This window comes from Malurus melanocephalus, unplaced genomic scaffold (assembly GCF_030028575.1).
Source record: "Malurus melanocephalus ecotype Western Australia unplaced genomic scaffold, MMel_1.1 scaffold_1, whole genome shotgun sequence".
Classification (NCBI taxonomy): domain Eukaryota; kingdom Metazoa; phylum Chordata; class Aves; order Passeriformes; family Maluridae; genus Malurus; species Malurus melanocephalus.
The window spans coordinates 6,139,508-6,165,547 of record NW_026623233.1 but is presented as its reverse complement, the minus strand read 5'-3'; the positions used below and the strand labels follow the sequence as shown (position 1 = coordinate 6,165,547).

The 26,040-nt window shown below is 35.8% G+C and overlaps 1 protein-coding gene across 1 annotated transcript in view; it reads right to left on the bottom strand.

Moving 5' to 3' along the window:
- The window catches only part of MYO16 (myosin XVI), a 252,767-nt gene that overhangs the window by 123,526 nt on the left and 103,201 nt on the right, over window positions 1-26,040 (bottom strand). The window contains exons 13-15 of the mRNA XM_057390020.1: window positions 25,109-25,214; window positions 23,124-23,241; window positions 17,093-17,240 (exon numbers count right to left, since the gene is read on the bottom strand). Of these exons, the coding sequence (XP_057246003.1) occupies window positions 17,093-17,240; window positions 23,124-23,241; window positions 25,109-25,214 (372 nt within the window). The remainder of the gene's footprint in view (window positions 1-17,092; window positions 17,241-23,123; window positions 23,242-25,108; window positions 25,215-26,040) is intronic.

Genomic DNA, 26,040 nt, shown 5'->3' with positions numbered 1-26,040 from the left:
TACTTCTGTATTAAAAAGACACAATTCAACAGCAAATAATTATAGAATATGACAAAGGGATAACTGTACAAATTCAAGGCAGTTAAGGCTGATTAGGCAGTGRATCATCAGAACAGCATCTAGTATAAACTAAATGAGAGTCAAGTATGCCTTGATAATGTGAATAATTAATCATCATATAAAACACCCTTATTTACATAGGCCAACGTAAGAATCATGAAATACTTATCGTGATTGCAGCTTCAACTGGACTATTATGATCTGGGGCATTCCCATTTCAGGGAAATCACTATCAGTTAAGAGAAAACCCAGAGGAAAGCAATAGAAAACATGTATCAGAAAATAGACTTAAAAGCAAACCAGTTCATTAAATAACACCTACAGATGTCTGAGAAAGATACTGCAAAGAAGGACAGTTGCTACAGTCTTTTGGTTCCAAAGCGGTGGTCATTGAAATATCACTGCTTTACACAGCTGACCTGAAGGACACACAAGAATAGCACAGTAAAGCAGGAAAGAAGTTTTAGAGGAATGACCTAATTTCATGGAAAAGCAAAATGTGAAGGCACTGGAGGAGAACCAGGCTATAATTGCCACCACACTTCTGGGCTTTGATGCTGCATTCCTATCAGGTTTGCAGAGGACACCACAACAGGGGGAACAGGCAACAGACTGAACGAATGAGCCAACAGGACCTCCATGAAATTCATCAAGACAAGCAAAAAGCTACATAGCTGGRAAGGAATAAACCCTTGCTGTTTTACAGTCTGACAGCTGGGAGCAGAGCTGGGAAAAATGCCCTGTGAGCCCCAAGGCTGGCAGGAGCCCTCGGTGAGCCTGGGCTGCAGAAAAGCATCTGCATCACCAGGAGCATTGCCCAAAGACTGGGGCTGTTTCTCCCTGCTCAGCCCTCCCTGTTCCAACCACATCTACAAATTTCAGCCAGCTTCCCATGCACACACACAGTGCCCAGAAAACATGGACAAAGGGGACTGGGACCAATGGAGTGCCATCTCTGAGGTCAGGGGTAGAGGTGTGATGTAGAAGGCTGGTTGGGTGAGCAACGCTCCTTCAGCCCAGGGGAGGGAAAGCTCCACAGATACAAATTTGCCTGAAGGTTTCCAAACCCTGGCAAAGCTCTGAACAACTCGATCTGATCTGTCAGCTGACCCTGCTTGGAGCAGGCAGCACCGTAGAGGCCCTCCCAAAAGTGCCTGACAAAATGCATTATTCTGTAATCTGATGAAACACATTCTATTTATCTCTCAGATATGCTGGGATTTGGGTTTTTTGTTAGTCTCATATGAAATCAGTAATTTTGGTCCCAGAAAGGTGGGATACCAAGCAAAGGTTGACCTTTAATCATTGCAAACATCACCCTGACCATTAAGCTGTCCCTAAAATGCAAAAACTGATTGCAGGTGTTAGAACCATAAGATATCTGAGGGCAAGAAAAATTTGACCAGAAATTCACACTGTACAATGTCTGAAGGGATGACAGTGTTCTAAAATCAGAACAATCTTAAACACCAGACCCCTACCAAAGGATGAGTCTAAAAAGGAAGGTGATATTTCTACTCCTCTGCTCAGGTCAGCAACCCTTTCCACTACTTTAGCTGATAGTTTAAAAAGCACTGCACTATTATTTTGTGAGGAGGAAAATGTCTTCTGATCTTGAAAACAAATATTTTGACACCAACTTCTAAAACATCTTTCTTTTTAAAAATTTTAGAAAAACAAAATTTTATAGAAATTAATCTCAAATTTTAAGAAAAACTGCTATGAACAATTTATCATTGGGAAATTTCCAGACAGTTTATGAACTAAAAACCAAATAAAACCTCTTTTAGGATTTTGTTTTATACCTTCAAAATGTTGTTTTGAAATKGTATTGCTTGTAAATCAGAAAATTTCCAGTAGTTGTTTTAAAAACAGCTAAGGCACAGGACCAAACTCTTAAAATTGATGAAGACAGCCCCTGCAAGCTGGATCAAAAGAATTGTCAGGACACATGCTATGACCACCACAACATCTCCAAGCGAGTATAACTCAGTTTGATTTTGTATCTGGCCAGTAAATGGTTTGTACCTTCCACGTGAAATTATTTATTAATAAGTCTATCAGGATGACTGAAAAATAATCCTTTCTTGCATGTATTCACTCAGGGAGGATAAGATCTTTATGCTACTGGGCTTCTGGACAAAGGTGTAGAATAAATGAACTCAAGCTTACTTTACACAGACTTTAGTTCTTATGCTTTTTCACTTATGAAGTGAAAAAAAGGTAGGGCTGGAAGTCACAAGAGAAACTTTCCTTATTCCAATACCATCCTGARGCAGAAAATCACAAGTTTAAAGATTTGGGAATGATAGATTCATTGTCCTGATAAGAACCAGAAACAGGGATGTAAACACACGGAGCCGCCCTGGCATTAGCTTACAAATCAGTTATGTTTTCTTTCCTCTGTGTGGCTGTGACAAAAGGTTTTCAAAGGACGTGTCTGTTTGCACAGTAGATCCTGGCTTCACCCAAAGCCTTGGACCACATCTCTGGAGGCCCTTTTTAAATCAAGGGCAAAGGAAAATATTATTTTTCTCTGTTTATATTCCTTTAGTGGGTTAAAGAAAAGAAAGAAAAAGAAAACAAATACATGAGAAGAGCTGAATTTCATGATCTGTTCTTTTTGAGATACCTGGCCAACTGGTTCCTGTGAGGAACCAAAATTTCTGTGCTGTGCTTTCTTCTGCTGATCCACTTGCCTACATGTCACCTCTGTGCTATTAGCAGGATGCCTCTAACTAACCCCTAGAAAAACAGAAAAATATCAGCTCCTATTCTAGTACAATTTAACTCACAAAATATTTTTTTGCAAAAAGGAATGCAAAATTATTGGGTGAAGAATTTATATAGAAGAAGCAAAATAAAAAATACTTAAGCTAAACTGATCACTCAATACAGGACACCCTATCAATACTTAATTAGGCAGTGCAAGCCACAGCAAATCATGGTATAAATCAAAAATTCTGGATTTTGTCTATAAAGCCCTTATTTCTTTTACAAAAATGACAYACAAATAAAAGTCTTAATATTCCTTCACAAATTCAAAATATTTTAAAAAAGAAAAATATTAAAACCGAGGCCCTGATACTTCATATTTATTTATCCACACCAGAATGTTTTTGTTTTCACTTTTAGAACCAAAAGAAAAAAAGCCTTTTTTTTTTTTTTTGGTTACTATATTATGCTGTAGTGGGAAACTCATGCAATAGTTCTCCAAAACCATTGTTTGGTCCAGCTAAAGAAATTTAGAACAGATAATTGTAACCAGGCCTCTTTCAAATCATCACCTTCACCCTGGATATGACTTCCTGCATACATCTCCCCTCACACAGAGGTGTCCAAATTCTTCCTAATGATGACAGGCAGGATATAGAACTGATTTGTCACTTGCTATGCATGAGCTGCCCCATGAGTCAGCTTTAGAGGCAACTGGTAGGAAATGTGCCCACCACCTACAGAAGAGCACATCAGTCAGACTGAATGGAATCACAAATGCCTACTGGAAGCATTCACACACTTCTAATGCTGTAAAGGATTTTGTTACAGCTTGACCTTAATTAAAATGTGTCATTAAAAAGCACACACAAGTATGGTCTCAGTGCCAGCTTCTGTAAAATGCTGCATCAATTGTTCYAAAAACAGACACAGACCATGTCCATCATGACATCGTATTTAGCGATTTCAGGTCACTGGAAAAACAAGAAAGAAGATTTTTGTTTTTCTTTTCTTTGCCAGGTTTACACGCACTGTGAATAATAATGAATTATTTTACCATTGTGTATTGTCCCAGCTCAGCAAAATACTTCTGTGTAACTAACTTGGAACTCATGCTTTGTCCCACTGATTTCAGCTGAATCTTAGTATCAAAATGARTATCAATAACTGGAAGTTACAGATGAACACCTTGTGTTGGGCTCTGGTGGACCAAGAAAGAAGGAAYGGCACACTGAGCTGCGTGAGACACAAGTAAACAGCACTGGAGACCTAGACTTCAAGCTGTCCCAAGGATTGCTTACATAATTTCTAGGTCTTAATATAACCTTATCTTACATTTATTTTACACTAATGCAGATTCCAAAGATACACCAACATTCCTGAATGACCCAGGCATAGTGCAGAAAACACAGTCAGTGAGGCTGTTTAGATCAGATAAACCCCTGCCCCAACACAGCCAAGGTGCTTTTTGCTCAGCACATCTGGGGTGGCTCTGTCACACTTCACAATGAGCCACACAGACTTATCTTGTCTTTATAGAAACTCTTAACCAAAAGATTATTACAAAATCTTCATTAGTTGATGCTGTGTCGCTTGACAATTCTCAGGAGGGCCAATGTCACAGGAGGATGAAGCAGGGTTTCATAATCAGGTACCAGCCCTAGCACAATCGATATGCATGTTGTGGGTGTCATTTAATGTGACATTGTATTAAGCAGCATGGATTAACAAGCTAAATCCCTTCCTTCCCCTTATTAGTGCTGCCCAATGAACCATGCACTTGCACAATCATGTGAAAGGCTTTTTCCTTCTCTGTCCCCATTACTCCTTCCCATCCAGTTCAGGGTGGTAGCCCTGATTAAGCACAGTGGTCATCACTTAAAAATTCAACACTATCAGATCAGTTAATTCTTACTTTAACTTCAGGTAGCAATCATAACATCTCAGATATGGGCTAGTTACAGACAAAATATAAGCATTTAAAATCAGTTTTCTTACAACTAGGTCAGTTTACTGCCCTCACATTAAGTATCTGTGAGATCTTTCTCTGAAATACATCAATTTTTTGAAAAATTGAGCTACTCCTCTGACTACTTACTAAATCCCAATATGCAGTTTAAACTGTTTAGCCAGACTGAAAATTAATGACTTTGCTTTTTTACGTATGTTTCAAAAAAATGTTTTCAAATCTGCTGGGATGAAGGGTATTGAGTATATAAAACCAAGCCATTACCTTTCAGAAATAAATTCCACGAATCTCTACTATATTTACAAAGTCACAGAACAAGAAATTTCAACAAACATTTCTTTAAATATCCTGTGTGAGTGTGAGAGGACAATGTATTCTGCTTAGTTAGGAAAAGCTGCCTTTAGCACTGTTTGATACGTAAACAGGAATGAGATAAGGACAAAGCAAAACAGTTGACATCAATGAAGTAAACGGCATTTACAGAACATGATAAAGAATAACTTCTGGCTTTTTACTCTCAGRGAAAAAGGACGTGTATTACTGCCTTCATTCCTTTGTCTCCAATTTTTTAACCTATTTGAATCTGAACAAATTCTATACCCTTTAAATCTTGTTACACTGTAGCATTCTGCTGGAGTCGCTGCTTATCATTTAACTGCACATATTTCTGCTCGTAACTCATGCAATAAAATACCAAAAGCAGCACTAAAAGAAAAAATCTGGATAGCTTTGTTAATGTCAAGAGGTAAGGTATCAGCRTAATATTAATTAACTAAACACTTTAGACAGATTTGATGACAGCCAGAACACAGCTCTTATTTTTAGTTTTCTAAACTAACAAAATAACAAGTTACATATGTGTTTTGTAAACTGGTTTTAGCACAGAAAGCTTATATTAGCCTGTGTGTTATTCAGTAAATAGTTTTGCCTTGATATATTCTAAGATGAAATTTCAAATAATTCTGTGAGAAAGACTACGTGTACCATGAAGTACCAAAGTTTTACAGACAGTGGATATATTGAAATTGTAAACAAAGAAATACATTTGGTCTTTATCCTCAAAATGCCAAATGTTGGTAGGCTACAATCARGTATGGTTTTTTTCCTAATTATATTGATAATCCTGTGGAATAGTTTGAAATCAGAGACTCAAGCATTCTGTTCCTACATTACGTAAAAACGTTAATACAGAATAATCCCATTAAAGAAAAAAATTAATGCACAGCAGGAGTGACTCAAAATAGAAATTTTCGTGCCTCTGATGGTAATACCATAGTTAATATAGATAGTATATCTTGAACTGTTTGTTTGACTCGTGATTCAGATACTTTACAGGACAGAATMACGAGATCATAATTCTGTGAACTATCACTGTAAAAGCATAATTTTGAAGTTTAATAAACATTAACTAAAGAGCATAATGCTGATGGTGATGAAAAAGTAGCAAATACAGAGCATTACTGAAGCATGCAAGTGCAAACTGGTCCAATCCATTACCTGAAATGCTTTAAAAATTGTTTGAACTTTGCTCCTACAACTAAGAGCAATTTTGTATTCCAGTGTTCAGACTTACTTTGGCATTAGTTGCAAAGCAGATGTCATGAARTTTCTGAACCTCAAAGGCATTTCTCCACCAGCACCTGCTGCTTTTAAAATGCTGATTCATTAAATAAAGCTTACTGGGTTAAGAGCCACAGCATCTGATCTAAACTATATAAAGTGCTTTGGGAACCTCTTTATAACTTTGATCAGTATGCAGTTAAAATACTGATAATATACTTCAAAATTATTTAATATACCCGTTGATTGTAGTTCATGATTCAGTTTCAGAACAGCTGATTTACAAGAAGCCTTCTTCCTGTATATGCAGGTATGACCATGCATGTTCAGGTGCACAAATACAGATGTTCATGGTTCAATAGGCTAYTATATGGGTACATTTTTAATATATATGCATTTACATATATACACWTTGTGCCATGACTCCAAGGGATGTGTCATAAACTAACTGGACATAGACAAGAGATACACACAGAATAAAAAGTTCCAAAGATCATCTGGGTGATAAGTGATTCATTGAAAGATATTCACACACCATTCTGTCCTGCATTATATTGCATAAAATAAATTCAGAAGCCACACTGATAGATTTGCCATTCTTAGGAGCTGCATAAAACTAAGTTCCTGACATCCTCTGGTCATTAACATCCAACAATTAGTTACTTGTAGGTTTTAGACAAAACTCAGTTTCAGTAATTAACTACAGAAAATACTGTGCAAATCCAGGAATCAGAAGAAACTGTGAATGGCACTACTCTGACACAACTAGGTTTAACCTCAGAATGGCGGTAATTTTGAGTTATGATTAATGGAAGAAGGAGAAGAAGAAAACTATGCTACACTTTGGGTTGACCAAAGAGAGGGTTGTGCTGGCTACCAGTGCAATAAAAAATGCATGGCAGCACGGGGAGCTGAGCAAAGACAGMAAATTCAAACAACAGTGAAAGGCATCATCTCCACCGAGATGAGCTGGGTTCARTGACTGGGGTTCCATWTGTAAAAAAAAAAAAAATCCCAAACAACCCATTCCTGACTGGAAATTCATCTACAGTAATTGTATCAGGATGATTCTAAGAGTGACTTTTGAAACATAAATTGCAGAACTGTGTTATCATGCTAGATTTATGCAATGTAAGTGCTAAGTGGTTTCAGGAATCTCCCATCACACATCAGTTGATTAGCAACCTAGTAAAGTGCAGACATATTCTGTACTTAAAGCAAAAGCCAAATTAACTCCTCTACCATTAATATAAGTGAGWAATCAAATCTACTTTTAATCTAGGATTTCTATGGCAATTTCACCCCTTGGAGCTACATTCATTTTCAATTTGATGTGAAATACTGGTAGGCTGCCTAAATAGTCAGCACTTAATATCTTCAACAGAGTACCAAACGTAACCTATATATATATATATATATAATTTTCATAGATCTGTGGAGATTTTTTTTTTCCTAACAAAAGGTTGAACTTGACCCAGAAACTTTAAGGTGTAAGGTACTCATCAACACAATTCACAACAAACTGAAAAATCATCTGATACATATTATGTTTATTTTTGCACTTGCTTTACATATTTAAAGCAATTTATTCTAAACAATGTTTTATTTATATATAGTTTTCCGTTAAAATTAAGACAGATGTCTTCAGTAGACTCTAAAGACCCCAGTGTTCTTAATTGCCAAGTTTGTCTCTTTCTTTTGAATTAAACAGATTTCATTRTTTTTCTTGCCTTCTACCCTTTCACTTTTATGCCACGTATTTGAAAGACAAAGGATTCTTCTCTTATTTTCTGCACTTGTTCCCATACCATGCCTACACCAAAAGGGACAAGAGAGACAAAGCCTCTCTCACTCAAAGAAATACCAAATTATATCAGTGCAAGTCAAATGAAGTAAATGCAATTGTGTGGAATAAAACTGAACACACAGAAGTAAACTGACTAGAGCAATAAAAAGGCAAAAGTCAGAGTACTTTTATATGGTCTGATGGAATTTATTATATTTCAAACTKATACCAAGAGAATGTAAATTAATAAATATTATCAGATATCTGAGTTCCTTCAGGACAACACAGAAACACAAGGAAGCGTGCCTTGGCTCTACTGTACCACTATATATGAAAATTGATTCCTGAGAAAACATCATGTGTTGATTTACACATAGTTTTACAGGCTCAGCTTGTTGGAATTACGATGGAGAGAAAAACAGTTGTTGAAACGAGAGGTAATCAAAGTGAAAGATTTCTTTGCCTCCCCGAGTCTGCCAATGGAGGACTGAACATCCTCTGCCACTAGTCAATCAATATGTATGAAGAATAACACAACGAAGAGGGGATTGTTAACATCAAATGAAAGAAAATACCCAGAGGAATATGAGTTTCAGATTTACACTCTTGAACAAAGCAGAATTTCTACAGCATTTATTCTGACAGCCAGACAAATAACAATTCCACTTGGGACCTCAGACAAAGACCCTGAGCTAAGTCTCAGACTTATTTTACCTTGTTAATAAAAAATACTTGAATTTCAAGTAAGTTAATGATTGTTAAACATCACTGGAGGTGTATTTTTTTTTTAAATATAATTTGACAATAAAGCAATAATATTAAAAGCTGCTGATGTCAAAACTGGAATAAATAAATTAATCATCAAAATCCAAAGCTAAGTTACTTCTGCTTTCAAATAGAAAAATGCTTTGGATAGCTTGACATTTAATTAGAATGCAAGTGTGTAGGTGTGCATGTAACTAACCCTGAATTCAGAATGAACCACTCAAAACAACTGCACAGTCAAATACTCAAAACAAATATTGTGAAATAAAATTAATAACATAGACATACACCTTATGCATGAGGTGCAAACATCCACAAATAGAAAAAATAACCACTTAATTTGCAAAATAAAGCAGAGGAAAAAAAAAAWTCAGTTTTGTTTTGAAAACCTAAGCTGTAATCTTGATTACCTATTCTGTAATTGCAATGCCAACCTCCCAAATAATGTATCTTGTAGGACACAACTATCCACAAATGTCTCACTAAAATGGGGTTTAAGATAGAGGAAATTCAGTCAATTTTCAGAAAGACACTGTATATTAACTTTAACAATGATGCTATTGTCAGCTCTTTCCTGACTATTAACATGAACAATGATGGTCTTAGGGAGGAAGGTTTAGTCTACATGGTCCAGTCATATTTCCCCTGCTAAAAAACACTGAAAAAATTCTTAGCTACTGTACACTAATAGGCTCCTTAACGTTGCATCTAATTTTCATGAAAATATGGCAATCTAAGCGTAAAATATGAGAAAAAATTAAACTAAACCTAAAGGCTAGTTGAATAGAAGTGAAGCAAACAAATAAAAAAAAAAACTTTTATTAAATAGACCAGAGTAACAAATCAGTATTTTTGAATATTTTTTTTATAAAAATCAATATTGAGTGAAAAAAAATCCCCAAACTTACACTCCATTCTATTTCTTAATCTCAGATACATATGAAAATATGTATTGTAAATATTAAATTAGAATTAGACAAAATTAGCTGTAGTCAATGATTATCACTTAGAAACATGAAGTTGTATCTTAATACAATATATAATATGTCCATCCTCAGTAAGGATGAGTTAGTCAAGATTATTACAATCCAGCATAACAAATCACACTCGGCAGTCATTTACTGGTGTTGTCTCTCAACACTTCCTTCTTTGAAGTGCAAAGATCAACCCTGATGTTAGAAGATCATGGTCCAAGAGAATAATGGAGCTTGAGCTTCAAAGAAAGAATAAGAGAAAAAGAAGCTAGGGGAAAAAACCCACAAAACCAWAAACATTCCCTTTGGTTCAATTCCTACTCACATAATGAACAAACCAAGTTGAATAWTCGCATGAGTACTACTTGCTCAGAAAACTTGAATGAATAAGGAAAACAAAGTAAAACTGAAGAGGCTAAGAATATTGGGATAAAAACTTTTATCAGTTGAAATAAATGGGAACTGGAGGCTGAAGTTGTAAGAGGGCAGGGAAAAATGTATTAAAGAGAGCAATGTGAAAGCACCTTTTGTTGGAATATGCAAATTACCTAGATGCAGTAAAGATGGTTCATTCTAAAATAAGAAATCAGTTTAAAAGTTCAGACACCAGTAAATATAGTSTAAACTGATGCAACTAACCTGAATTCAGGATGAACCACTCAAAACAACTGCACAGCCAGATACTCRAAACAAATATTGTGAAATAAAGTTAATAACATAGACATATATACCTTATGCATGAGGTGCAAGTATCTACAAATAGAAAAATAACCACTTAATTTGCAAAATAAAGCAGATGAAAAAARCATTTCAGTTTTGTTTTGAAAACCTAAGCTGTGATCTTAAATGCAGGGTAAACAGGAAAAGAATAGATGGCAAGCAGCAGAATAAATATACAAAAATAACCCTAAAGAAAAAGATAAAACTWAGACAATTCTTTTGACATTGAAAGATTACATAGGTATAAAACTTACAAAGTAAGTAACAAAGAAAACTTACAAAGAAAGCAAGCTTACTGAAACAAGCAGCAGTAAAATCTGCTCCAGAATCTGGGACAAATCCATCTACTTTATGTCTCTCTCCATTACCTTCCTGATGACTGTCCTGGCTTAGTTCAGCTGTCAGACCTCACTGGAATCTAAATGGAATTGCCTCATTACATTCAGAATCTACAGATCTTGCCCTTAAAATAGTACTACTTATTGTGAATCAGATTTTCACAATAGAATTGCATGAAGATAGTCAAGAAATAAATGTTCAAAGTTAAAAGCTTTTCACTAGACAGCTGAAATATAAGTAAATCATATCAGGAAGATGTAAACTGATGGAAATGTATAACTTTTATATTATTTCCTACCACGCAGTTTAAAAAAAAAAAAAAACATAGGCAACAACCCAAACTATTTTCTCTTTTAGTAAGGGTTTCACCTATCCATATTCACTTACTGTACGGAAGCAAATTCCAGCAAAAATAACGTAGACCTAACTCCCTTGTTTTTCAAACTGTCCTTGTGWTTGAAACTGTATCTTTGTAATACCATTATTTAGAAAGATTGTTGAATGTGCACCAGAAGCCTTTATACCGTTTGCTCTCTAGGCATGCTGCTGTACACAGCTTGAGCTACATGTCCCACTGCGTTGTTTTCAAAGTGTTAATGGATTTAAAATGCAATCTTTTTGGAGATAAGGAATGTGCTGCATGCAATCAAGTTAGGGCAGGAAAACCCGTACAAAACAAAACAAAAAAAAAACCCCGATTTTACTTGTTCAACCAGAACTCGAATGCTTGTTTTAAATTTCAGAGACCTTTGGAAGAAGGTTTCTTTCAAAGAAGAAGGACTACAGAAGAAGTGGAATACAGCAGAGGAAACTCAACTATGAGCTCTACTTTCCTCCTAAAATTAAATACAATTAATTCCACTTTCCTGACAGCTTAGAGCTTTATTCTGTCAGCAGGATTTTAAAAYTAAGTTGGTCCTCAACAGTAAAGTTCAGGGAATCTCAACACTAGCCTTTATAGGGTGAGACTCAGACTTTTGGTACAACTAACTTATGCTGAGTTTCAACACAAAGTCTAATGGCAGTTTGATAAAGTGATGTAACTTGGCACTTCATACAGAAATTATCATTCCAGCTGGAGGGGAAAATCTGATGTAACTCTTACAGATCTAGTTGTTTCATTCACAACATTTAGATCCAAATAATTTTGTATCTTAAGTCTAACACTTGCTTGGATTTTCCTCTAGTCATCAAACACAGATATCAGCAGAGGAAAACTGAGAAGCGAAGGGCTCAAAATGATCCTGTGTAATTGCCACTGGAAATTTGGCTTTTGGCCATACTGGAAGTTCAAAATAAAGTCAATATCCACAAGAAAAAAGAATCCATTAGGCTTGAATATGAGGAAAGAGCATGGAAACATCAGAGGACTGGAATATCCCTAAAATGGCTATTTTTCCAATTATGTGAGGAAAATTAAAAAAAACAGAAACAAAACCACAAAATCAAACAAAACCAACAACCACCAAAAAAAAAAAACCAAAGCAAAAAACAACACCCTCAACCAAAACAGAAAATAACAACCCCAAAGAAACAACAAAACAAACAAAAAACCAAACCCACACAACTTTTCTCTATGAATTTACTTTTAGACTACCAGAGCAGGGTTTTCAGACAAATGGCACAGGTATGGAAAACTGGTAGTTTCAAGATTGTAATTTCTTTCTGTTGCTTTTTAAAAGAGAAAATAATCAAATGGCTGGGAGAAAGAAAAAAAAAAAAAAAGGCCTCCAAAGATATAAGGAAAGAAAGAGAAAAGATACGGAAATGTGCAGTGTCCTCATGGCTTTATATCTGTAACAGTTCAAAAACACAGACGCTGCCACCTGAGTGTGTTGAAAAGGGGAAATCTGAGGTAACTGGTTACTCACACTTTTGAAAATTCACATCTTGAGTTCTTATATATAAGGGAAAGGCAGAGTAGAGATCAATATGGATGTTACTAGAATAATCACAATTTTTAGTACATTGTATTAGTGCTTGTTAGAAAAGATGATGACTGGAAACAGACAAAAAATCCTACATAAATTTACTGGGATATTTTTTACTCTGTCCATTTTGCAACGCTAATTTTTAAGCCTTTTTTTTTTTTCTGGAAGACCAACCTTGTAATTGGTAAGAATAAGAATGGGAAATTATTTTCTTAGTGATCAAAGTTCATATCAGTTTAGACTTCAATAAGAAATTCATTCACTTTACTAAAATTACTCCTTTATACATTAAATTCAAGTTTTCTTATTGGCAGTGAAGAGGGCACCTACACTGAAAAACTGTAAAAGATACACCAGTTCCATGAATTGATTTACATCTGTGGGTACAGAAGAGTTTCACTGCTTTTTAAAGGCTGGGAGAAATATCACAGGCAGAGAGAGCACACAGTGCAGTGCACATCGTTGTTCTGTGGGAGAAAGGAAAATTCTGCACATTTGGGAATAGTGCTTTGACAATACAAATACAAAAAATGCATGCCCTGACCACAGCTCAGCTTGCGTGAATGTGTATATTTACATTTTACCCAGCTTAAAGTTACTCACTTGCTTTTACAGTACAATCCATTAGAAGTAACAACTTTGTTTAAACTGAAAATGAGTCAAGTTGAACAGCTCTCAAACTCACCATCCTTTCTGAAATAATTTTCAAGAGGTAAGTGACCTTGACCTATATTTTTAATATAAATATACAAATGCAAGGACATGATTTTTAATGATCGTACTAGTATCTTACATATATTCATTACACAAAGACATTCTTGCATTGCTCTTTATGTCACAGCTTTGAAATAGAAATGCTAGTATGAAGTAATTGGCCCAAAGCAACAAAAGCAGGTCTAAGTACCTTTTTTCTGTAAGATTTTCCCCATATATTTTCTTTCTTATTGTTATGATCTTTCCTTTTCTCTTCTATCCTTCACCAGAGCTGAAGACCATTTAAAACCAATTGATCACCACTGTCACTTCTCTGACTGCTTTCTCTTTCACCTTGGTTGCAAGATGCACTGCTAAGGCAGAACCTGGTGTAACTATGAGCCTAAACTAAATGTGCTAGAAAAACTTGCATATGCTTTTATTGTCAGGCTAAACTTCACAGACCACAAAGTACTGCTTACAGTCATAGACTGCATCTGCACCCAGAAAAAAAAAGAAAAAAAAAAAAAGTCCAGAGTAAATCAAGAGCAAATTGAGAATATAACTTCAAATTTCTGCCTCTCTGTATTATGCATCATTATCATCATCAAAATAAAGAAGTTCAACAGTTCTTTGAAACACAGTAAATTATTAGAATTTTTTTAATTTTTCAATCAAGGATCACCTGACAAAAATCAGTTTCTGAACATAAAGAACACATTGGGAATAGTTGTCAATCAAAAAAACCTTAAGATTTGCCCTTTCAAGACTCTCTCTTCATTTCTGACACTCTTCCCCTGCTCAGTCCTGAAAAACAATCCTACCTTTCAGCAATTACCTGTGTCTTTATCCATCATGATCCACTTACAGATACGATGGAAGATGCCATTGAGATCCCTCCCTATGTAGATTAAATGCTCACTACTTTAAGACCCTGTGGCTGTTTGTAGGCTCAGTAGGTGTCCAGCTATTTGCGCTCACACAGTGCCTCAGCAATTAAATGCTTACAAGAATGTACTTTTAAGTTTCTGAGCTCAAGCTCCCGATCAGAACAGCACCAAACAGCACAGATTTRCAACCAATTTCCCTACACAATGGGGAGAAACCCCAGCCTTACAGAAATTCTCAGCGATTCCAAAGGGGAGGGATTTCCCYTTTAAGCAATTTACATTAACTCTCAGTCCAGGTTTATACACTACACAAAACACGAACAACATCTCATCTTTTACAGCATCAAGTCTAACAATAATTACCATTGACAAAATTACTTTAAATCTTTGGGGTACTTTTATCTAAATTGGGAATTAAAAAAAAAAAAAACCAATTCAATGTCTCATTTCCTATACTGCAATGGTTTTAAAAAACCATGCTCAAATAGGGGTACTTTGTGATCTTAACAGCCTTTTTTACTAAAATTGTTAAATCTTCTACATAAAAGTGCAATATTAAACAATGCAGAGAGGAACAAAAAAAAATACCAAAAAAATAGCTGGGTGGAAACATYCTGCCAAAGGCTTCAAAAGGCCTCTTATCTAGTTAATTTTACTAYTAGAGTCAAGATTACACTTGCTTAAAGAAAATAATGAAAAATTTGTTTACGGATGTTAACCAGAATGATATGATCTCATCAAAATTTGACTAAGCCAGAAATAATGAACTTATAAAAGAGGCCAGATCCCACCCTCCTGGTTCATGAGTGAGTTTGATGCAGTAGAAATTAATCCTTAATTTTAATTTTATCAGCTGAGAAAGATYTATCTCACTGAAGTACTGCACTCAGGAGTTTAAGGTAAGAAAGATTTGGCCCAAATACTATCAATAATGCAAGATACAATCTACTCTACAGAGGCAAAGCAAAGCTTTATTGATAAAAGCAGTTTCATGCAAATATTCRGCTATAAATTACTTCTAACGCTCTGGTACTGCAATGTTCAGACATCTATTTAGAAATACTATGTTGTTCTTTTTGGCTGATTATCAGATATCTTATCWGATAAAGCTTTGTTCATATGAATCTAATCATTCAGGTTTATGCTAAGTGCTTTCCTGTCTGAGCTTCTTGCAAAGCAGCKTCAAACTGTTTCATTTTCTGAACAAACTGAGTGCTTCCAAACTAGTTATGCTAGAAGAGGAAGAAAGYAATCATCAGGAACTTAGAATACCTTTGGTCTTCAAAGTCCTCAGAGGATTTATAATGCAGAATTTAACTGTCCCTCTCCCTGCTTTGAAGTGAATCATTTTTAGTAAAGGAACTTAGSCCCAAGTTTCTTCAGAGCTACTGCCGTATGCTCTTCTGTATAATACAGAAATTATAACAGCYTAAAACATTACCAAACAATGGTAGKCWGAAGACCTCTGTCTAARAAAAATAAAATTATAATTAAGGAAGATTTTTTTGCAAATATTAATATGATGTCTTTCTATTTACAGGTCATAAATCTATAACTGCTATTTTMTTCAAGTACTAGCGTACAGTACTACTATACTCTACTTCCACTAGAGTGGAAGATGAAAAAGTTGAGGGAAAAAAGTCCTTGGGAAAAAGACTTAGATGTGAAAAATTGAAAAATTTCTTCTTTCATAATTTTAATTACTATTGATCTTTTTACAGTTATTCACTATACTCATTTTAAAGGTAGTTTAAGAGAAGATCTTTAATACTGAATAGGCTGCTTTCATTTCAGTGGCACTTCTTAGAAAGAATAAAAGGGAAATTACCTAAGTGAGGAGCATTTTTTCATTCTAAAATAATCGTAATTAATAAATTCTGAGACACTTCCAAAATTTCCAGAAAAAAACCCAAACTTCCACCTATATTAAACACCTGGAGTCTCTTAAGCCTCAGACACCCTACATATGGGTGTGCTCTTTATATTTAAACTCTCACTATTAAAGTACATGAAARCAGCGCAGTTTATGAAGCCATAAATACGGTTCAGTTCACCCAAAGCACACATCCACGTGTAACTCTATATACAGCTGASCAGGGACTCAATCTCCTTTGATTGCAAATGGGGGCCAAGAAAACCAGCTCATGTGGAATCACACAAAAAGACATAATTTTAGGTATTGGTGTTGAATACTATCCTTGATCTCAAAGCAGTCAAAGCTTTTGTTTCTGTTTTCCTTACTGTAACGCAAAGTAAATATCAAAATGAAAATGGAGATACCAGTTACATTTAGTGACACATCATCAAAATCAACAAGATATTCCACAAGAAAATTGTAACTAARTAACAGTTTTTATCTTAAGAAACAAACTTTTCAAACTTTTCACTGGGGAAAAAACAAAAACAACAGACCTACTCCAAGCCACAGAAGACAGAAAAATAACTAATAAATTTCCTTTCTTTTCCGCCTTTAAGGCAACAATACCAATGCATATAAAACCAATCTTGTTAAGAGAGTATACATGCACTTCAGAGATAAATCCTCATGAACAGGTGCTCCATAATAAATAATGTCAAAGTTCATTGAAAAGTYAGGAGAAAAATGTTAACTATTGGAGGAAGGACCTCAACAGCAGAGAGCCATTAAAATAAGAGAACTATTAATTCTAAATAGAAAGTTGTTTTCCTACCTGTGTGCAGACAAATTACTGAGGTACAAGGAGTATTTTTCTTCAGCAGACAACCCATCCATCATCAAGTAAAAAACATGAAAATTACTCTGGTTGAGAGGCTGGGCAATGACACGAGACTTCTCCAACATGTATGTATAAATCCTAGCTGATTAAGAAACAAACACATAAATTCATCATTATACTGATTGTTCTAAACTTAAATATCTTAAACCATTYACCATTGCTGAAGTTAAGAATAAACAATGTTTCTTACAAAATGATCTGAGGGGAGCATATAAAATGCCGCATTACCRTTCATACTCCCATAGTTTTCTATATAAATCATATATAAAGCCGTAATTCCATTAGAATTGCTGGAACGAACATATTGCCATACTTACTGCTTTATATTACYATTAAAACTGCTGAGTTTTAAAGATAATGATGTTGGATTTGTACCAGCTGCTGTATTTGGCAAGATTTTCTAAGAGATAAACTAAGAATCATCTCACCAAAGTGCAGCCATCTGAGCACTGCATCTATTCCAGCCTCCTGCTTAACACAAAGACTGAAGAGAGATGTTAGACTCCTGATAAAAACACTCTTGGAAGCATTTCTTCTTTCTCTGCTGGTAACCAAGAGCACAGAGATTAACAATTTAGATTAAGCACCTAGTTTCTAGATGGCTACAAAGAGACAAATCCTCTGCAGAACCGGTTACCAAAAAGCTCCCTAACCYGAGCCTGGGRAAAYAYGGGCATCTCAGAAGGGCTATGATGAGCTGGATAAATGAGAAGCCATGAATCAGCAGTCWGGGAAGAAGGTGAAGGAGGGTGAATTGGAGTGCCTACAGAAATGCAGTTTACAGGATCCTACATAACCTCAGGCCCACTAAAATTCTGAAAGAGGCAAAGCACAGAAAACAAAGAAAATATTGAGCCCTCAGATCCATTCACAAGGTAACAGGCATTTTAGAGATATCTGTGAAGAGACATAGGAATGTTCACTGTTTTGGGCAGGCTACTCTTCTGCTCTGCCCTGGGAGTRCATCACCATGTGGTTTGAGGTGCAAGAGACTAAGGGAGAACATGGGAATGTCCAACTGCAGCCAGAGGTCAGGGCCTTTCCAGCAAGTGGGAACCTGTTCTCAGTTCCCACTTACCCAGCTACTGGCGTATTTTATCTCATCATGATTAAATACCAACTCTGGTGCAAAGACCAGAAGAGTGTCTCTTCACACTCTACTGAGCATCTCCACCACATGGACACAAGTCCATTTTGCTGCAGCTTTAGGCTTTTCAGTATCTGCAATATGGCAGTGTTTTCAGAGTCTCTGTGAGCATCCTCACCCTGGAAAGGACTGTTGAGTTTACAGCATAAGACTCACCTCTCAGAAATGGAGGAGCTATATTTCTGAAACCCTGGAAGCAGATGAGAATACTAAACCATAGCATCCCATAGCCTGGCTTTCAACCAACTCATCCAGGACGCCTTCCTTTATGAACTGCAAGCAGTTCTTGAACACACAGTGCTTGTAACATTGGTTCATGCATCCTGAACACAGCAGTATGTGCTCTAAATGCATACCACTTACATCTTTTTAGAAATTTTCTTTTACATTTTTAAGCTGTTTGGAATGAAAGCATTATTTTCAGACCCAGTTTTGGACTCACAGGTGTCACCCAATGCAAAGTTAAGCAGTTTGAGAATGTGTATCAGAGGCACTACATAAATAGTTCCACAGGCCTAATGACCAGGCCAGCAGGCTGAATATTCTGTTCCTGTCACCAAACAGGTGCTAATGTCCACAACAGCTCGTTCAGTGCTAGGCTGGGTATTGCTATATCATCTGCATTTGTCTGGTAATTTTATTTTAAATTCCACCTATCTATCTTCCCATCTTTTGAAGGCCTGTAAGTTTCTGTCTATAGTGTTGAATTAAACACAGCAAACTTGAGGTTACTTGAAATTGTGTGTCTGAGGAAACATAGCTTTTGAGAATACTGCTGAAAGACAGTGTAAACTGGAGAGAAATGAAATGGGTGAATCTTGAATATATTGCTTGAGAAAGGTCTCAGCAGCTAAATTCTGTCCTTGAACTAAATATAAATGTATGGTTTCTCAAAGAATTGCTCTGCAGAGGCTGAACTATCCTGGACACATCCTACTTAAGGAGTATAAAAGGTCAGTGGTGCATTAACTGGGGACATCCTCTACACTTTCTTTATGTCACAGCAYAGACATGGCCTGACACATGTGCTGGCAACCAAAACCACACCTGGGATTGTGGGTRTGATGCAGTAGGACTGAGAGAGGAGCTGCACTTCTGACTTGCTGAACCAGGGAGACACGATCTGGCCCATTTAATCATCCTATAAAATGCAGCAGTGAACTGCTATTATGGAATCTATATTATGAGAAATTGTGTCTCATCCATCTAATCCTCTGCTGCTACATTACAGAAAAAAAAAAAAAAAAACAAAAAACCAACCCCAACAAAACCAACCCTAACAAATCCAAACCTGTGCTGGAAGTAAAAAGGCACACTTGGGAAATCATGTATGTTTCTGGCTTCAGTAACTTTGCAAGACATTATAAATTGAAGCAATGCAATCTTGGCAGGACTGGCCCAGACACCCACTTTCATCAGAATCAATCATTACCTGGCTGACATTCCTACAGGGTAAAACAGAATAGATGAACCTGAAGGATGATTTCCATCTTTTATTGTGCTTGTAACTTATTTTTCAGTAAAATTAATCCAACCATCAATTAATTWAAAAAGGGTCCAGTGCAAATCTTTAATCACATCTTTGTGTGCAATATTCTTCACTAAGGCTTTCATAACTACTTCAGGTGTTTTTAACATTCATTGATTAACAAAAGCAGGAAAAATGTTACCAAAGGTCACCTATCATTTAACTTTAATGATGGGAAACATCGCTTATTCAGCTGACACAAATTAATTCAGCCCTTTCCAAGTACTTCAAGTCACCTGCACTTTAATAAGACTAAATACATTTCATCTCAACTACTATCTCCAGCAGTGGGAAGAGCTGCTCAGAAAAGCTGAGCTTCSAAACAGCAAGAATCAAACACAGCACCATCTTAATGCTGCTAAAAGAGTTCATAAAGAAAATTATCATGGTAGTATGCTTTTCTACAAAATGAAATACACTTGTTAATCTATGTGTGAAATAAAAGAGAGAAAATAACCAAGTTCCAAAGTGAAGTCTGACATTTTTTGTGCAATGGTAATGGTCTTTACAGGCATAAACAAATTTGTACTTCCTTTAACAGCTCACTTGATCTACTCAGCAGCTACACAGTCAGCAAGCAGATTCTGTATTAAAAGTGTGGCCAGTGAAATCTGTCTTTCAGACATACATTCTTAGAAACTACATTGCTCCTTCTCAAAAAACACGCTGTCTTAAACACAGCTATTGCGAATGACAAGAAAAAAATTGTCAGTCCATTTCAATGTAACTTAAAAAAAGTTGTCAGTCCTTGCATTTCAAAAAGTGGAGACTGAGAAAACCAATGCCTGAAAAGCAAGGCAGAAAGCCTGGAGAATAATTTTTTTCAGACTTTATTTCCTCTTCCTAAGCTTCTTTTTGAATAATTTGAGGAAATTTCCAGAGGCATTAATTTTCATCTTATGAGTTAAATCAACTTACCTGAAGGACTATTCTGGAAAAAAAAACAAACTGTATTTTACCACTCTGCTGTGTGTGTGAATCTTTCTCTAGGAATGATATTAATTTTTGCCAGAACATCAGTCTTTGAGTTCTGAATTTATTTTAGATTGAAATCACTGGTCTGTAGTTTATTCTAAGTGTTTGTTCTAATATAAGACTTTTTACCACATAAAACCTCTTTAGATATCTGTGCTGCTTTTGAGTAGAACCATACTCAAAAGATTCATCCCTGTTTTCAAAATATCAAGGCAAAGACATAGTTTATGCTAAAGACTGAATCAACCTAATGATGAAAACTATGGGGGAACATTTCTGTTATTGAGGTACATTGAACTTTCTGCTAGAAGAACAAAAACTTATGTGATAAAAGTCAGAGCATTTCCAGGGTCTAAAAGAACTTCAGCATGAGCAAGAAGCTGTCACAAAGCTCACTGATGTCCACTCAAAATGCAGGAAGTGCCACCTTGAGCTCGCACTCTCTAATAAAAGTGTACACATGTACTTTGCACGCTCCTCCCTTAGCAAATTGTTCTGGATCTCCAGCAGTAAGATCTGTTTGTGGGGGAGTTTAAACCACCTAAACCCTTTGATGAAGGCAGCCTAGTGTCACTTGGATTTTTGGTCACAAATAAGACACAATAACCCCATTAATATCAATGAGTTATAAAATAATGGCTCKGCAAAATCAGGTGCTCTGCATGTTTAAATTTTTCATTCATGTTTAAATCATGCAAGACAATAAATACTGCTGCAAATGATCTTCCAAAAAAATACAGAGGATCTGGGTGGGTCTTAAGCCTGCCAAAGACAACATGATTCTTTTGTCATTTATGGTGGTCTAAATCTGGGACAATTTCATTCAGAAGTGATGCTTAGCAGTGGCCAAGAAAAGACAACATCTACTACGCAAATCAAACAGCAGCAGCAACTGCAAATTTCAGAAATATAAAACCCCCTTCTACTGCTGTAGATAGGCTTGTCACTCTTGGCTGTAATTATGCAACTTTTGGCTATCTTAGATTTGGTAAGAATAGCTGATATAATTCCTAAATAATTGGGGATAGTAGGGTAGATAAGTAACTTGTTTAYATTTGCTAATGGACCTGATTACCCCTACATTTTCCCATTTAATGCCTATGGTTTGACAGTGATAAAAAAACAGAATTAGTGCACCAGAATACTGACACAAGAACCTGGTTAACTGATTCTGTCACAACAGATATGAATTAAACTGGCAGTTCTGGGTAAATATGTAAAATACATATTTATAAAATGTTAGCTTGGGGGATTGAGCTTTATTTTTACAAACTCAACTCAGATGCTCTTCAATCCATGCTAATGTATATATMATTTTGCATTCCACCCACAAGAGCTTATAAATGAAAAACAAAATCACACTCTTTTAGYTTTGAATTTCCTTTACAATTATCCTGCATTCATCATAAAAAWTAAAACAGAAAAAAAAGTGTTAGCAATTTCCCATGCAGTGACATTTTCCCTGAAGAAACTATCATATTTTCTAGAGTACAGTGAACTGTCTCCAGAAAATATAATTCCCACTGTGAAGTATGTCCAAAGAATTATTTAGGAAACTCTTCCAAAGCGTAACATTTAAAATTATAAAAAAGAGAATAGATTTTGAAATGTTTATCCGACTGAATCTAATTTAATTGGAACAAAAGTGTGTGTTGCCATCCAATCTGTCCACTCAGGAAAAAGATTGCAAGTAGGAAACTGTGTATAGTTACTTCTGCAGACATCCCTTGCTTTGACACTGTGTAGCTTTATGATGKCCTATGTGGACCAGAAATGAAAACTCCCTTTGACTGTTTTTGAAGAACAGAATTACCAGAATCAAACTGAAAGTTTGCCCAGTTTTCTGGGTTTTTTTTTCACTAGTGAATGCTTACTAGGGATTAGAAGACTCACTCTGAAAGAAGAAAGATTGCAAACTATCTTGCCACTAACGAGAATAAACATCAATATGATTCCTAGTTGTTTTAAAAGAAGCTCTAACCTGTAATAAATTCATTCCAATTTCAATAAATTACTTYCATTTTCAATGAAGTAAAGCAAACATGATTTCCTGGGAAATARAAGAACCAGTGGTGTCCATTTGTTTCTTGTCTTTCCCTGCCACCTTGTGGTTGCTCAGAACAGAGCACTGCTCATTCCTGACTAGTGATCAATTCACACCCCATAAAACCTGTTCCTCTGACACTCCCTAACTTCCCCTGCCTCTTTCACACACTTTGACGCCCTTCATGTCCAATTCCGTGTACAGCACACTGAGATCTCTGCTCTAACACTCTGTGGGTGATATCAAAATTAACAGATTAAATGATACCTACCTGCAATTAATGTTTTTTTCCTCTCACAAAAYTGTAGTTCAAAATACTTTATAAAACAGCTGGAAAAATCATTCAAGGGTGTCTTAGCATGTCCAAAGGCCTCCAGGATACAGTTTACCTGCAAATAGTGAAGAAGTAATAAGAGAATAAATAAACAGGAAGGTATTTCAAGAAACTTCAGTGAGGTTGGCTCATGGTGGGAGGGGGAAAGACATTTTTCATCTACGAATTTGAAAAAAAAAATACTTGGCAGGTTTTTGTTTTTTTTTTTTCCAAAACAGAAATTAAAGTAAGACAGCTCAAAATAAATTAATTCAAAAAAAGCAATGTAAGAGTAGTGGAAGTTTTAAGTGAAAGGRGAGGACAGCTGTTCACATGTGAGCTGTGTCCTTACCAGTAGTTTGGATGTGAGGGACTGGAATCATATTCCTGGAGCTTAGCAAAAATATTGGAATCTTTGAAAACAGCTTATGAAGTTAGTCAGTCAATGCTAATAACCCAACAAAAGCATTTACAAGTTTTATATATTGTCAGAAATGGCATAAATTATTGATTTCAAATAGAACTACTTCAGGATTACACTGAGGAAAAAATAGATTCAGGCATTTTTATGGCACGTCTCACTAATGCATTTCCATGTTAYGCTTTCATGGTCACAGCCATTGTGTTTAGCTTTTTAGTGTATAATTAGCTGCTTACACTCCTTTCACTCTGACAGATTCTTTATTTATCCTTAGAAGTTGATGGCAATGTGGCCAATATACACTATGGCTCTGACATAACTGTTTTCATGAAGCTGGATGACCTAGCTGGGAGGGAAGAGGTCTGTGGAGTGGCACAGACAACATGTGATTCAAATCACAAAAACAGAACCTCTGAAAATCAAACCCTTCACAATTATTAATTAAACCAGCCATCTGAGCAGTAGGTGGCAGCAGAAATCTAGTCAGCCTTGTTTTGGTTCCAGTTCCACTCYGGCAGTGTTTAGGATGTATTTGCTCTTACACGAAATCAGCACTTGCTTTAACCTGTGCACATTTATTAATTTAATGGCACTCTGCATCGGTGCAGAATATTTTGTTTGTTAAGGCACCTTAAAAGGCAACTAAATYAGAAGCTCTACTTTATTCCCTATGGGTGAGATATGATACTTTACTATCTAAAATCAGATATCCCATCTAAGTTAGTTGTAAAGGATCTCTCTATAACCAAAATTTGTGGTAATTCTCTTCCACCTCAATTGATTAAGACCCATTGATAGCTGTCTCTGTGCTGAGATCTCAGATGAGAAGTTTCATCGAGAAAGGTAATTTTTTWAAAGAATTTCAATTGGCAATTCGGGGTTCAGCATAATTTAAAATGTCAGTATGAACCTCTATAGGGAATTAAATATGGGTATATGGAAATCCACATTTTGAAAATTATACATGACTGAACAAATATTCMGAACTCATACCTATTTCTTAAATRTATTTAGTACACAAATATTGTGCCATACAACTTTGTTCAATCCTTGCAGTTTTCTTTCAAGTTTACAGTTTCTGTCTTGCATACTATTACTTCAGATGTCCCAACACTTCTTATACTGTCCAGCAAAGCATCACCACACAATACAGGCAAATTTATTTATTTACTGAGGACAATTAATTTAGTGTTTAAGAAACAGTTCCTTATCACAGAAATGTTTTCTATTCACTGCAACATTGATTTTGAAACTCACCAAAATAGAGAAACAAAACTTTGTCCACTTTTGATATTCCTCTTATCACATCAATCTGAGCTTAATCCCATTCCAATTCAGGGAAAAAAAAAAAAAAAAAAAAAAAAAAAACCAAAAAAAACTTCCTTTGACTTAAAAGGTAAAAACAAGCCATTTATGAATTTCTACAGAGCACATGCATTTTTCCTTACAGTTCAAATATCTTTGCCTATCAAAGAGGCCAAGTTTTTGCTTCATTCCACTCAGTGATCAGAATGCTACTTACATGTTTTATCTTTGTATCAAAGGCATTTCTGCTGCAGCYGGCTCTGCAAGTGAGGTGTTTCACTATTTGTTTGCAGGCTTCAGTCTTCCCAGAACCACTTTCTCCGCTGCAAGATGACAGGCGAGGGAGAAAGGGAGGAATCATTGTTAGTTTCACAATTGAAATGTTATTTATGTTCTCTCCCAGCTTTGTTTGAATGGATTTAAGGTACCTCCGTCAAACTTTCATTTCAAATAACAGAAGGTTTGTGGATGACAAATAAAGAAAACACAGGAGATAGAATGACTGACTGTCTATGTTCATGAGGGCTGTCAGAGCTGTCAAGATACACTGTCTTGTACCACAAGTCAAACCAATCAAATTTAAAGCTTTCAAGCCTTTTTGAAGGTATTTATAGCACAGATTTTATGTTTTCCTTTATCTTTTGTCCGGCAAAGGAGCTCACTTATGCTGCTTGGTTCTCCTTGCAGACGGGGAAATTACTGCTGTGGTAATGATGGGGAATCAGAAGAAATGGAAAGTGGAAAATACAATAGGAAGAAGGGAAAAAAAATACAAAACAAACAGGAAGGAAAAGAAAAAGCCGATTGATTTTACATCCAGCTTCTGCAACATACWCTGACTTTAGTGATTCTGTCTGGATCACTGTCATTTCTTGTTTGTGAWGTGGAATAAATATTCARACGAATGAGAATCTCTGACAGGGGAAGTGACCAAAATGAGATAAAAGATAACAGAATGATGATGGTGGAAAGAAACAATAGAAAAGTGGTGGGATGGAGGAAGGAAGCAAAATCAATGGTGCACTTTAAGCATGGAGAAGGAAGGAAAAGGAAAAAAAAGAGGTCGAAAGGATGAAGTTAGTGAAGCCTGATTAAGAAATTCATGCAAGAATTTCTTACTTGAATTATAAGGCGTTGTTTTCCTTACAG